The sequence below is a fragment of the Anguilla anguilla genome, chromosome 12 (genome assembly GCF_013347855.1).
Source record: "Anguilla anguilla isolate fAngAng1 chromosome 12, fAngAng1.pri, whole genome shotgun sequence".
NCBI lineage: Eukaryota > Metazoa > Chordata > Actinopteri > Anguilliformes > Anguillidae > Anguilla > Anguilla anguilla.
Genome location: NC_049212.1, coordinates 32,543,505 through 32,557,549, shown reverse-complemented (window position 1 = coordinate 32,557,549; position 14,045 = coordinate 32,543,505). Strand labels below are relative to the sequence as shown.

The following is a 14,045-nucleotide window of genomic DNA, read 5'->3' as shown; positions in this document are numbered from 1 at the left end:
CGCATACACACATGAACATACACACATGCATACACACACACACACACACACACACACACACACACTTTCAGTCCCTCTGACCTGGTAGCCCTCTGAGTTGACAACGATGACCAGCTCAAAGTTGTGTCCCTTTCTGAAGGGCATCTCGTGGATCTTCTCCTCTCCTTCCCAGCAGCCATTCTGGAAGGTGTTGAACACCACCTTGTCCCAGAAGTCGAACCGAGGGTTCATGTGAAAGGCTATGTCACAGCCTTCCATCTCCCCGCACTGCAGGTTGACGTAGAACCTGTGGGGGGGCGACAGAGAGCAAGGATGTTTTTAACCACAGATTCAGATTTGAGTGACCAAACAAGATTCTCAGCTCTGCCTCTCACAATCCTCCTCCGCCCTTCAGTCCTCTCTGCTTCTGAACTACAGGAGATTATCATTGGTAGAAAGAGTTTCAGGTGCTTTATTACAATATATACTGTTTATTTATTTTTGTTATCATATCCAAGAGAACAGTATCACAGTAAGAAGCTGATGACGGACTGATTCTGACTCTAACTACAGTTTTTCTCTAACTACAGTTTTTTACAACTGAATTCAACACCAGACCCAGGGTCCCATGGGTATTGCAGTCCTGCTATATTCCATCCACAGGACTTACATAGTGATACAATATTATATTGCCTTGATTGAACAAATAAGACAGCCACTCCCGGGGTGTTAAAGTGACAGATAGAGGCCCCGCCCTTATACTAACGGGCCTTGTTACACAATGTTGTCTCTATGAAATTAATCAAATCGGTGGGAGTAGGTACAAAGCTCACACAGGAACTGAATACACTATCAATGAAGTCGTTGTTTGTGTTGCCATGCTTCCTCCAATGAACAAACAAGATCCCCCAAAGCCCTGCCCTCCCATTGGCTCACACAGGGAGTGTTAATGAGATAAACTCTCATTCTAATCCCACTGTACACACATTATTCATTCAATTTGCATGAGTCATGGTCTGATAAGTCCACACAGCAGTCTTCTTTTCCCGCCTTGACAGACACTGTTTCCACTATGCTACAATAGGACTGGCTATTCCAGTGCGTTGTATTATGGGGTATTGGGCTTCACTCCAAATCTGTGGACAATTCACACACACATCGGTCACAAACTATCAAAGCCCAGGGGCCCTCCATTAGCCTGTGATCCAGCATTCTATCAGAGACATTTTCAACCTCTGCCAATGCCCCTCAGTGCAGAGTTAATGACAAACCTCACAAAGCTCACTCTACTGAGAAGAAAGCTGACTGATCAACAAATATTTTCTGGCAATAACTGTTGAGAGATATAGGGTGTAGGATATGCTGAAGAGTATAGATTTCATGCAGCTCTAAACTTTGTTTATGACCAGAAATCTTCTTATATATCCAGTAAAAGTATTTTATTTATCCAGTAAAAGTAACTGAAAATTTGTTATATCCTTTAATGTAGTTAAGCCCCTAACCACAGAGTCACTAAGTGGGCAAAACTGCACTTTTGATGGTAGAGTGAGGTTTCATGGATTGTTTAATAGTTTGAGATACAGTGCGCTCACTGTATCTCAAGTATAAATCACTGAATTCAACCAATGAAATGATTCTGCTCCCCATAGCAGAAGAAAATGATTGGGTGAAATCAGGGAGTCACTGAGAACATAAAATAGTACCACAGAGACTTTATTCACTCTTCAACCGCTACATTGTGTCTCAACACCGTTCCCTGCAGCACTTTCAGCAGGAGGCACCTCACCTGGTGATCCCATGGGGCACCATTCCCTGGATGTACACAGACATCCCCGTCCTCAAACCACCGTAGATGGGCCCCACATATGGGATGTCCTGTGCAACACAAACACCGGGATTAATATGAAGCAGTTTGTGAGTTGCAGTGGTTTACAATGCTGGTAACTAGAGAGCTGGAGGGTCGGCTGGGTTTAAATATCAATCCGCATTCAACCAATCAAGAGGCTGAGCAACAGGTCACACAGTCATCCCACCTCACTGGATTCATTGGGGCTAATGAATTTATTATTACAATGTAAAAACAAAAAACAGTACACCTTGCAACTCACAAGGACCAGGGTTACAAACCTGTGAACCTGTCTATATTGCAACAGAATGCAGAGTGTGTGAGTAATGTAACAGCAGTGAGCGACGGAGCTGTTAGTGGTCAAACAAAGAGAGTGAGAAAGGCATGGAGTTGAAGGGCAGGGCACGTATGAACAATGCATACTTTGAGTTTTGCTGATATCGTTCATTTTCAGTTTATTTGAAAGGTTAAGATTGATTCACTGACCATTAATGCTGAAACTGACACCAAGAAAGCTCGTAATTAACAACTCTTGTACAGTATGGAATATAATATGCTTTAGGTGCTGCTATTCAGAAAACTCAACTGTAAATCCCTGAGAACTTTCAAGGAAACATCAGCAGGCAAAAAAGAAATGTCTGAATACCGTTAAAATTTTTGTAATCTACACAGTTTTTTTTGTAGTCAAAAGGGTTAAAGTGTTTCAAATTAACCGAGCACCAAATATGTGTGACAGGAAGAGGCAGATAGGAGGAGGCAGAGAATGACAGAATGGGCAGAAAAGAAAAGAGAGAAAATAAACACTTACAGGGTTGTAGATGGGCTGGTAACCTGGTGGAGGTAAGAAACTCATGATGATGGTCACACGGTGGGAGCCGGTCAGAGAGAAGGAGAGGCCGGAGAATCACTGAAAGACAGGCAGAGAACATCTGGACACCTTATATAACCTACTGCTTCCAGTGGGCTGGGCTGGGCCGGGCCGTAACTCAAGGGCGGGGCCTGGGCTCAGGCTGGTACCAGGCCTGCTACCTGTGTTTGCTCAGGGCTCTTATCAAGCAGGTGATTTCCACCTTTCGCTGCAAATTAAAAGGTATCGTGAGAGGAGTGGTCCAGGCCTACAAACATGCATTGGGGACAGGTGAGTGCGTGAAGATTTGTGTGTGGAGGTGTGTTTTCCTAAACGCAAACATGTGACAAAGGATGAAGCCACCGTGCCAACCCAGATTCCCCTGTGACTGTGTGAATGATGGCCATGGCCATTGTGATGGCATATCAAGGAGTGGGCCTGCCAGCAACCATCCACAGGCACGTACATTCAGTGTGAGAACTGCAATCCGTCCTCCACAACAGTAGGTGGCGCTGCTCAAGAGATTCCAGTACCCATCACAAATGAGCACAGATCCTCAGAGCTCGGAGCTCCTCAGAGCTCCTACCTCACACACACACAAAGAAGAAGAGAGGCAACACGGGAGAGGTGAATGACTGTTGGTAGCACACAGGCTGAGAGGCGTGTGGTCGTCTTTTGAACTGAGAGAGGAAAGAAGAGGAGGCAGGAGGCTGGGCAGAGCTGGTTATTGGCATAAACACTATGCAGTCGTTTACAATCGCACACTTGTACACAGATTGTAAATGGTTTTGTATTTTCGTGAAAGACATTGTGATTTTGTAGTATTCCACAAATAGCTTTTTCAAGGCCGTTTCTCATGGGATCCCCCTTCCACCAACCCCCCCTCCCCCAGACCGCAATCAGTTCCCCAGCTCAATCTTGTTTAGTCGTTTAGGGCCAGTGTATAGAGGCGGCTCTAAGAGAGGGAATGCTAATAGAGACATGGGGGAGTCTGAGATTATGTGCTGGCTAGAGTAAGTGCCACCAGCGTGTAAACGGAGAGTGGGACTGACGCCCAGCGCTGACAGAGGAAGCAGACAGGCAGAAACATTTGAAGGACAGGCCATGTGGCAGGTTGAGGGTTGGCAGAGGGGGGTGCTCTGTCGTTGAACGGCGCTTATCAGGTCCCTGCATTCCCTACGTTCACAGCGATATCGCTTGCTTTATTTTCGGTAGGCGTGAGCTGTGTTACGGCCCGTGTTTGAATTACTCTGATTCACAGTGAGGGGGCTCCGCACTAAACAAGAATGTTAAAAACACCTTCAGCAAACATGTGACATGTGACTTTCAAAGGAACACAAATACTATCAAAGACAACCAGCTTTCAGTGGATCAGAGTTCAGAAATGTTAGTTGAATTTAAAATATCATGGAATATCATGGCAATATATTTAAAAAAAAGATTACCTAAAAATTGTGAGAAATTCAGTATAAAGCAATTGATTTAAAGACTATACAATACAATACAATACAATATACTTTATGGTCCCTGTGGGGAAATTTGTCTTGGACTCAAATACTGCACAGATATAGCTGCCACCAAAAACAACACCAACATTATCAAGTGACAAACTGATCTCACTGGTATATCGGGTTATATTGTTTTTTGAATGTGTTGACTGACAAACTGATCTCACTGGTATATCGTGTTATATTGTTTTTTGAATGTGATAATAGATTTAAGTTGGTGATACTGAAGAAAGGACGTGTTGCCAATGTCGTACTTCTGGACCAGGTCCTTACATGTCCTTAAAAGTGTTGTTTTGGATGATGTGTTGAAGTTGTGAAATGCCTTTTTGTTTCCAATCTCTGAGGTTTAGTGTTTAGTTTAGTTTTTTGTTCAGTTAAGTACAAAGTGAGGGTTATTTCATAATGGGGTGTATTTGCACGCCACCATTGTTGAGTGACATAGCTGTCACTATGGTGATGCTTCTGAAACAGTTGTGGCGTTTGATGGGAGGGTTGGTAAATGGATGTTTGATATTCAGAGTGCCAAATATTAACAAGAGTTTAACTGTTAAGACTGCATAATATCCAGCTGTATAATTTGATGAAAATAAAAGTTAAACTATCGGTTAAAATATTTTACATTTATTTTAATGTTACGTGCCATGTGTTACACTTCCAAGGCTTGGGACAGGTAAGACTGGGGGCTCCTGTACATAGGCCCGTAGGCTATGTTGTGTATAGATCCACTAGTCCTTAGGGGTGATTGCCAACCAATTGTGTTTTCAGTCTGCTAGTTAGAGTAGATAGGCCTTTTGTTTGTGTACTTGATACACTAGATTAAATTACTCTCTGGTTTAGCTAGCTTGTTTTTCTGTTCTTTTGGCAACATCCAGCGTCTGTTGACCCTGGTAGTGTGTGTCTGGGATGTTGTATGTCCGGTAGTAGTTTGTTGCACCTTTTTGTTTTGTTATCACGGTAAAACACCCATGCACTGAGTTGCTGCTTTGTCTGTGTTTGATTTATTGTTGTTACCATCTATACAGCATTAACATCTCCCGGCTATTTTAACATCCAGTTACATACCCCATGCACCCCTAGACCCATGGGGTCGTAACACCATACATACACAACCGCCTCTTCACAGTTTAAATAACTATATTACATAAAAACATCCCAAGAATAGGAAGTAAAAACGACTAAGATGGCCATTGGCCAGTTAAGCTATGTTCCATGTGAAGATCATGATGGAAATAGCAGACTCAGGGTGCATGCAACACTGAGCTCATTCTACGGTGTACACACATACGCCACCCGCTCACAGTGAAACACACAGCTGTGGCCCAGCTCCTTTGGGCAGTTCCCTGTTGCCAGTTTGTTTCTCTGTGTGTAATTATATAACCCCAAACACCTAAGAAGTTAAGAAAACACACATGTGAACATACTGAGGTCATGACCTCTCTTACATCTATGGTAATTCTTGGCATGCATATGATGAGAAAAAACTAATCGAGGCAATCTTTAGAATGCATGATAGTGTTTATTAACTGACTGTGTGAAACACAGCCCCTATCACCAGCAACAAACAGCCTATATGAGCGGAAGGCAGAGGAATAAGGCTGGAAGCTGAGGACTCTGGAGTGGGCATCTGGCACTAAAAGCTAGGATGTGAGGGGGCTTCAAAGCAGGGTATCAGAGCAGTGACATCAGGGCATGGTATCGGAGCAGTGACATCAGAGCAGGGTATCAGAACCGTGACATCAGAGCATGGTATCAGAACAGTGACATCAAAACAGTGACATGAGAGCAGGGTATTATAACAGTGGCATCAGCAGGGTATCAGAAGAGTGACATCAGAACAGAGGTGTTGAAACAGTGATATCAATGTTTTCCAGGGCGAAGGTCGGGGTACAGTGGAGTCAAACATTTGCAAACACCTAAAACCTCTGATTTCCCAAAGCGGATCATGATCTGAGAAAAATAGCGAGAGAGAGAGAGAGAGAGAGAGAAAGAGAGAGAGAGAGAGAAACACCTTAATCCTCTTATCCCCACAGTGCACTGAGATCCGAAAGAGCGAGAGTGATAAAATGCACATGAATTTCATTACATTATATTCAGTGCTAAATACATACAATAACAGAAGTGATACTTCATTACTGTGAAAAGCCCCCATTTAATGAAACCGTAAGTGCTGATGGGTGGGGACACTCAGAACATAGACACAGACTCCTGTGTAAGTTTGTGAGGACCTAACTGTGTGCACTCACATGGAAAATACTGTTACTCCCGTAAAGAATTAATGTTGGATTTCTGACATCACATCGGAATCTCCTTTACTTCACAAGTCCACTGGCCGCCCATAGATCCCTGGAGGGGGGACAGAGAGAGAGAGAGAGAGAGAGAGAGAGAAAGAATAAACACACAATATACAAGCTAGCACAGTTTGAGTACAGCACCCACTCTACTGTGCACACAGGCAAGGCAACTGGAGCACATTTAGAGTCAAATTCAGAGCAGGATTGAGAAGATGAGCGGAGAGAAGGAAGTTCTGAGTCTTGAGATCCAGAGTACAGTCAACATCACTGAAACAGCATTATTGTGTTTCTATGGACTAAATATTATTTATAAATAACAGACAGTAAACTGCACTGGACTTAAAAAAAAGACTAATATGAATGAATCTGTTTATCCGTGTGCGTGTGTGTGTGTCTGCAAATGTGTGTCTGTGCGTGTGAGTGTGTGCATGTGCATGGAGGGGTATATTTGCGGTGAAAAGCCTCTGTACTCACAGAAACCGCCATTGGATCGAGACACCCCATGTCGAAAACTCCTCCCTGAAACACAAACTCAGTTAGTGGTGAGGGAAGACAAAATGGTGCACCCCCTCAATCCGTTCATACCTACAAAAAACGGCTGAACGCAAATTCAAGCGGCTAAATGCCGAAATACAAATGAACATGCTTAAACGCGAATATAAATGCTCAAATCCAAACTCAAAGACAAATGCATAAATGTGAACAAGTCTGCAGGGTAAAACAGTCAAAAACAGGACCTAAGCCTAAAATGCTTAAAAGGTAAATGCTTGAATTAAGATGCAGAACGTGTGCAGGTCCTCCTCACCAGGAAGATGTTGACGGTCTCCAGGTTGATGTTCCCACTGATCTGCATGGTAGTCACATGCTCCACCGGAATGCGGTGCGCGAACATGTGGAAATCAGTGCCGTTCACTTTCACCTGCAAGACATTACATCACAGGTTAAATACCTGGCTCAAAGGCAGAAAGTCTCCTACCCAGGAATCGAACCTGTGACCTTCAGCTTACAAGATCAGTTCCTCACCCATATAATATCAAACTTTGCTCCAGAAAAAATAGATTATATTTGCAGTAAGGAGGCATTACATGTATGCACACAATGCGAATGCACACAGATGTGCAATGCACGCACACACAGAAAATTTATATGTAAATTCATGCACACAAACACAGTTCCTGTCCATCTGACCTGGTAGCCCGCTTTGGTGACCATGAAGAACAGCTCAAAGCTATCCCCCCTATGGAAGACTATCGGAGCGACCCTCTCCTCCTGTCCCCAGGCGCCGCTCTGGAAGCTGTTGAACACCGCCACCTCTTCTGGCTCAAATTGGGCGTTGAAGTGGAGCGCTAGGTCGCAGCCTGCAGCCTCCCCGCCCATCAGGTCAATGCTAAAGCTGCAGGGGGCGACAGAGAGCAAAAAAAAAAGTCTCATCACAGATTCCTTTGAGTCAGCAGATGAGAAACTCCACTCTCAGAATCCTCCAGTATTTCCATCTTCTCTGCTTCTTAACTACAGGAGGTTCCAACTGGCAACAAGAGCTTTTGGCATTTATTACAATACAGAAACCACATTTCCATTGTTTCTTAAATCATGTGACTTCATTTTCAGAAGATGCGTCACTTTTGAATGTTTTGGCTTCATTGATGTGGAGACAGAACTTGTATTGCTAAGAATACAGAGTTGAATATCTGGTTGATGTATAGAATATGTGATGTCATCATCCAAATGATCCAAACAAATAGCAAGAGGCCGCTAATCAACGATTCCAGCGGAAGAGTTTTTGACAACTTCAGAGTGCGGCGTTAATGAAATGTGAAATATCACATCGGTGTGCTTAACTTTGGTTCCAGGGGTGCTGGAGTCCTACTGCTCCAGCCTTAGCACTTACACGGCGACACAGCGTTTTATCGCCTTCATTAAACTAATAAAATAATTGCAGTGTGTAAATGAGACTCCTGCCCTGCAGGAAGACAATCAGACGCTCCTTCCTTACACTAGTGCACCCTGTCACACAATGTTGTCCTTCGCTGAGCAAAAAAAAAGCAGATGGGTGTGCGGAGATGCAAAGCTCAGACAGGAAACGGCACACTGTGAAAAAAAAGCTGTCTTGTGTTGCCATGGTTTCCGGCTGTGTGTGCTGCCACATCTTCCTAAACCGCGGCATATTGTCGGCTCAGATAGGGACTGTTAATGCGCCGTCACCCTAATCCCACTGTACCCCACATTTCCAGCAGAGCTCCGTCCAATTTATATGCTAGTGAAAAAAAAATCTATATTATCACCAATATCCACACATGTTGTTAAACCCTAACCACAGAATCAAGTGACAAAAGGCAAAACTGCACTTACGGGTACAGGGGAGTGAGGTTTTATACATTGTGTAACAGGTTGAGAATCAGTGAGCTGTTAATCCCTGAATTCAACCAATAAAATGATCTTTTGCCCCTTATGACAGCAAAATGATTGGGAGAAATCAGGGAGTCTCTGAGAATCTAAAACAGTCCTGCCCACTCTTAGTTCCACAAAAACCTCATTCATTCATTTGCCCTTAAGTACTGTCACAGCCCAAATCGCTGCAGTACCCTCCATAGCCAGCAGGGGCTCCTCACCTCGGGACATCCTGGGGAACTGTAATCTTGTAGCTCATGGACGTCCCCACCGTAAGACCGTCTGGGATGGGTACCACTATTGGCCCGCTCTGCACAACACGAACACTGGGATTAATACAGAGCAGTTTGTCTGTTGCAGTGGTTCATAACCCTGGTGCTGGAGAGATGTAGGGGTCTGCTGTGTTTCACCGTAACTCTCTTGTTCCTAGTTTTTTCTTTTGGGTATAAAGGGTTTGATGAGGCTACGGCTAAAACAGAAACTAGCACATGCGTTAGCTCACAAGGACCAGGGTTGCAAATCGGTTGACTGATACAGAATACAGATGGAGGGATGGAGGAGTGTGAGCAATGCAGTAGCACAGTCAGTGTGTAAAGACGCAGAGGTCTTCGTGTGTGTGAGAGAGAGTGAGAGAGAATGGTTAAGTTCATGTGTACAGGTGTGTGTGTGTGTGTGTGTGTGTGTGTGTGGGGTGAGAGGTGACTTTACTCACAGTAACAACCACTGTTTCGAAACATGCGATTCCATGCAAGCCCAACATTGCTCCCTGAAACACAAACTCAGTTAGTGATGAGTCGGGGGACATAAATCAGTGCAGCTCCTAATCCACTTATATCTAAAAATGGCTAAATGCAAATTCAAATGCACAAATGCAAATGGAGAAAAAGGGTCACTTTGTGAGACACTGGCTAAGAGGATCCGCTAAATGTCTGAAAGTAAAGGCCTAGATTTAAATGCGGACTGCGTGATGCTCCTCCTCACCTCTACGATGTTGACAGTTGGCATGTTGACGTTCCCGGCAATCTGAAGGGCTCTCACTTGCTCTACTGGAATGCGGTGCTTAAACAAGTAGAACTCGTGACCATTTATGTTCACCTGTTGCAACGAGAGAGAAAAGTAGGGAATCAGGAAAGGCTGAAATTCTAAATTACTGCTAAATATTATTTCACCCTGCAAACAATTTGGTTCATCAATTGAATATCATGTCCTGCTGTTAGTAAATGAGATTTTATTCATCTGCAGTAAGAAGTAGTTACACATAAGCACACAGTAACACACCCAAGAACATACAAACACGCAATCATACAAAAACATGCAATGCACACACATATTTGTAATGTCGAAACAGACGCAAATGTGCATGCACACACACACACACACACACACACACACAGAGTTCCTGTCTGTATGACCTGGTAGCCCTCAGAGGTGATGATCATGACCAGCTCAAAGTCCTCTCCCTTATGGAAGGGCATCACATCGACCCTCTCCTCCGTTTCCCAGCTGCCGTTCCGGCAGGAGTTGAACACCACCGCCGGTGAGGGATCGAACTGTGGGCAGAAGCGGAAGGCCGTGTCGGAGCCTTCCGCGGTCCCACACTGCATGTCAATGTTGAACCTGTAGGTGGCGACAGAGAGGAAGGAGGTTCTATCACAGACTCTGTTGCCTCGCCAGGTATGACACTCAGGTTCTTGCGACCCTTGTCGGTTCTTCTCTGTCTTCTCTGTTTCTGAACTACAGGAGGTCCTGGTTGGTACCAGAAGCTTCTGGCGCTTTACTACAATTATAATACACTGGGCAGCAGTGTTGGATGCTTTACACTGCTGTTTGAGAAAGGTACTAAACCTGCATTGCTTCAGTATACATTCTCCTGTATAAATGGATGCAACTGATAAACTTGACACACAGTGAAGTGTGCCTAACTGCCCACTCTAGGGGAACCCTCATTAGAAGAACCTGCCCTGCTTTCATAGAATACAAGCCCCTCTGCTAGCTAAGCCAAGATTTAATCAGAAACAAATACAGTAAACAATATTTTAAACATGGGTCATTCATTCTTCCACCGCAATTCCGTGCAGTACCTATCTTAACCCGAAGAGCGCAACTCACCCAGTGCTTTCATTGGGAATCATTCCCAGGAAGGTCACAGTTGTCCCCAACGCCAAACCACTGGGAAGTGGTGTCACAGATGGGGCAGTCTGCACAACACGAACACAGGCATTCATACAGAGCAGTTTGTCAGTTGCAGTGATTCATAACCCTGGTGCTGGAGAGCTGTCGGGTCTGCTGCCTTTCACTGTCAATCAGCACTTAATTAGTCAATCCCTTAACGTAGCTGTTCACTCAGTTAATTCATCAAACCTGCTTTATTGGCTTTATAGATGGGGTTGACGGTTTTAAGGCAAAAACAGAAACCAGCGCTCATTGCAGCTCACAAGGACCAATGAACACAAAGCAGTGCAGCTCCAAATCAAATCACATTTACAAATCCACAAATGCAAATGCAAATGGCAAAATGCAAATACAAATGTCTAATTGAAAAGTGTGCTGTGCAAAACACTGGATCAGCTGAAGGCCCAGAAGTAAACGGCTAAATTTAAATGCGCACTGTTCCACCTCACCTCAATAATGCTGATGGTCTGTAAGGAGACGTTTCCAATGACCTGCAGGGCAGTCACTCTCTTCAGTGGTATGCGGTGCTTGAACAAGTAGAGCTCATTTCCGTTCACCATCACCTGTAGGAACCGGAGAGGAAGGCAGGGGGTCAATTTTCTATTAAAAAATTCCAATCATCTTTTTATTTTTTTATTTTACAAAGCATGCAGTCAAGTCAATCGAAAATAATTCCACACTCCGGGAAATAAGATTATATTTCATAGCAGTAAGGAGAAATTATGCATATGCACATAATGCACACACACCCACGTGAAATGCACACATATACAAAAAAAGAATTCATAGATGCGAACGTATGAAATATACATGCTCCTGTCTTTCGTACCTGGTAGCCTGCCGAGGTGATATTGATGAGCAACACAAAGCTCTGCCCCTTACAGAAAGGCATTTCATGGACCTTCTCTTGTTCTCCCCAGGCGCCGTGCTGGAAGGAGTTGAACACCACACCCGAGGTCTCGAACTGGGGACTGAAGTGGAACGCCGTGTCACAGTCGTCAGTGTCTCCACACTGCAGGTTGATGCAGAAACTGCAGGGGGCGACAGAGAGTGAGAAAGTTTTGTCAGTGATTTCTTAGTCACCGCTCTAACAATCTGCCTTCATCTGTCGTCCTTCTGAACTACAGGAGGTTCCGTTTGGGAATAGGAGCCTCTGCATCAAATCGGAATGGTTTGCTCATGCACTGATTTTCCAAAGCATAACGTAATTGGGAATGTGCTTCCCTGCACTTTTTTATGGACTCCAATAAGCACACACACGTCAGCCACAAACACATCCCAGCCCAGGGGCTTGCCATTAAACTATGATCCAGTATTCTTCCAGAGATGTTTTCCACCTCTGCCAATGCTTCTTCTTGCACAGTGAACTCCCAACGGCAGAGAGTCCACACTTACAGAGAACAAACTTGACTGATCAACAAAAAATTCCGATTGGAGATACAGGCTGAGGAAATCACATTTCATATCAATATCCTCAAATTTTATTAAACCCAAATCACAGAATTGCTAAGCAGCCAAAAGGGCACTAGCGATGAGGTAGAGCGGATTCCTTTATTACAGGAGAAGTTTAGCTACTGTGAGCTGTCAATCACTGACTCTTTTCAACCAATGAATGGATTTTGCTCTCGACAGCAGAACAGAAAGTTTCGGTGAAATCATGGAGTCACTGAGAGCATATAATGGTTCCACCAATTCTTAGTCCCTTGGAACCTCATTCCAATCCCTTATTTTCCCTCCTCGGGCCTCGCCTCACCCAGAAATCGATTGAGGCCCATTCCAACCCATTAAATGCTCCTTGAAGGAGCTACAAGCAAGGAGCTAGGAGGCTCCAGAAGGCTTCCTAGCTTGAGCAAGGAAACACGAGTGCATCCTTTTTGCGAAAGCGCATAAATCTTTTGGAACGCGCATAAATGATCGACCTGTCGATCCATCTTCCACGTCTGTAATTTACATGGCTTCAAGCTGACACTTGAACACTCAACACTGAACAAGGACATTCCCATTTGCCTAATACATGTTTCCTCTGTCCTTGCGTCCTTTCCTCACAGCCTCCATTGAGAGGAGTGAGGAAAGGAAGCAAGGAGTAAAAATAAGCAATTGGAATGGGACCAGCGTCTCAGTCCCATTATCTGCAGCACCCTCCGCGACCAGCAGGGAGCTCCTCACCAGGTGATATCTTGAGGAATTGTTCCCTCGACGGACATCGATATCCCTGACTTCAAACTCTCAGGCATGGGCACCACAGTTTGGATGGGCTGCGTAACACAAACACTGGGATTAATACAGAGCAGCTTGTCTGTTGCAGTGGTTCATTGCCCTGGTGCTCGAGAGATTTAGGGTCTACTGGGTTTCACTCTCAATCAATATGTAATTGATTTTTAAAGCAGTTCATCGCACAATTAACAGACTTCATTTGGTTCATTGGGGCAAAAGGGATTTATGATTTTAAGTGAAGAACAAACACCAGCACACCTTGCGGCTCACAAAGACCAGGGTTTTGAATGTGTTGGTCTACTGAATCAGACTACAGATGGAGAGATGGAGGGGTATGAGCAATGTAGTAGGGACAAAGTGGGACTGAGTTATGAGTGTGTGTATGTGTGAGAATTAAAGTGAGTGTGTGTGTGCGTGTGTGTGTGAGAGAGAGAGAGAGAGTGAGAGTGAGTGTGTCTGTGCGTCTGTGCGTGTGTGTGTGTGTGAGAGAGAGAGAGAGAGTGAGAGTGAGAGCGTGTGTGTGTGTGTGTGCGTGTGTGTGTGTATGTATGTAGTGAGAGGCCAGAGTGTTCACACTAACCCCAATTCGTGCTGGACTTGTATATGACCGTACGGTTTCCTGAAAAACAAATTCAATCAGGGGTGTGTCAGGGGAAATTCAATCAAATCTACAGACGGCTAAATGCAAATACAATAGGCTACATGCAAATGGTAAAATGTCTGCTGTTTAAGGCACTAGGTAGAAGGATTTGCTAAATGCTGAAAATTAAACTGAATTTAAAAGGTAGAAAGCACGCTGC

The 14,045-nt window shown here is 44.4% G+C and overlaps 2 protein-coding genes across 2 annotated transcripts in view; both read right to left on the bottom strand.

Annotated features, from left to right (window-relative positions):
- The window catches only part of LOC118209145 (galectin-4-like), a 7,630-nt gene extending 4,912 nt beyond the window's left edge, over positions 1-2,718 (bottom strand). Inside the window, exons 1-3 of the mRNA XM_035384305.1 lie at positions 2,634-2,718; positions 1,766-1,854; positions 82-286 (exon numbers count right to left, since the gene is read on the bottom strand). Coding sequence (XP_035240196.1) covers positions 82-286; positions 1,766-1,854; positions 2,634-2,678 — 339 coding nt within the window. The 5' untranslated portion in view covers positions 2,679-2,718. The remainder of the gene's footprint in view (positions 1-81; positions 287-1,765; positions 1,855-2,633) is intronic.
- Positions 2,719-5,690: 2,972 nt separating this feature from the next.
- The window catches only part of LOC118210154, a 158,747-nt gene continuing 150,392 nt past the window's right edge, over positions 5,691-14,045 (bottom strand). The window contains exons 109-122 of the mRNA XM_035386094.1: positions 13,826-13,864; positions 13,198-13,286; positions 11,861-12,062; positions 11,481-11,594; positions 10,969-11,057; positions 10,272-10,476; positions 9,841-9,954; positions 9,572-9,625; positions 9,081-9,169; positions 7,660-7,864; positions 7,277-7,390; positions 6,946-6,990; positions 6,424-6,523; positions 5,691-6,127 (exon numbers count right to left, since the gene is read on the bottom strand). Coding sequence (XP_035241985.1) covers positions 6,473-6,523; positions 6,946-6,990; positions 7,277-7,390; positions 7,660-7,864; positions 9,081-9,169; positions 9,572-9,625; positions 9,841-9,954; positions 10,272-10,476; positions 10,969-11,057; positions 11,481-11,594; positions 11,861-12,062; positions 13,198-13,286; positions 13,826-13,864 — 1,410 coding nt within the window. The 3' untranslated portion in view covers positions 5,691-6,127; positions 6,424-6,472. The remainder of the gene's footprint in view (positions 6,128-6,423; positions 6,524-6,945; positions 6,991-7,276; positions 7,391-7,659; positions 7,865-9,080; positions 9,170-9,571; positions 9,626-9,840; positions 9,955-10,271; positions 10,477-10,968; positions 11,058-11,480; positions 11,595-11,860; positions 12,063-13,197; positions 13,287-13,825; positions 13,865-14,045) is intronic.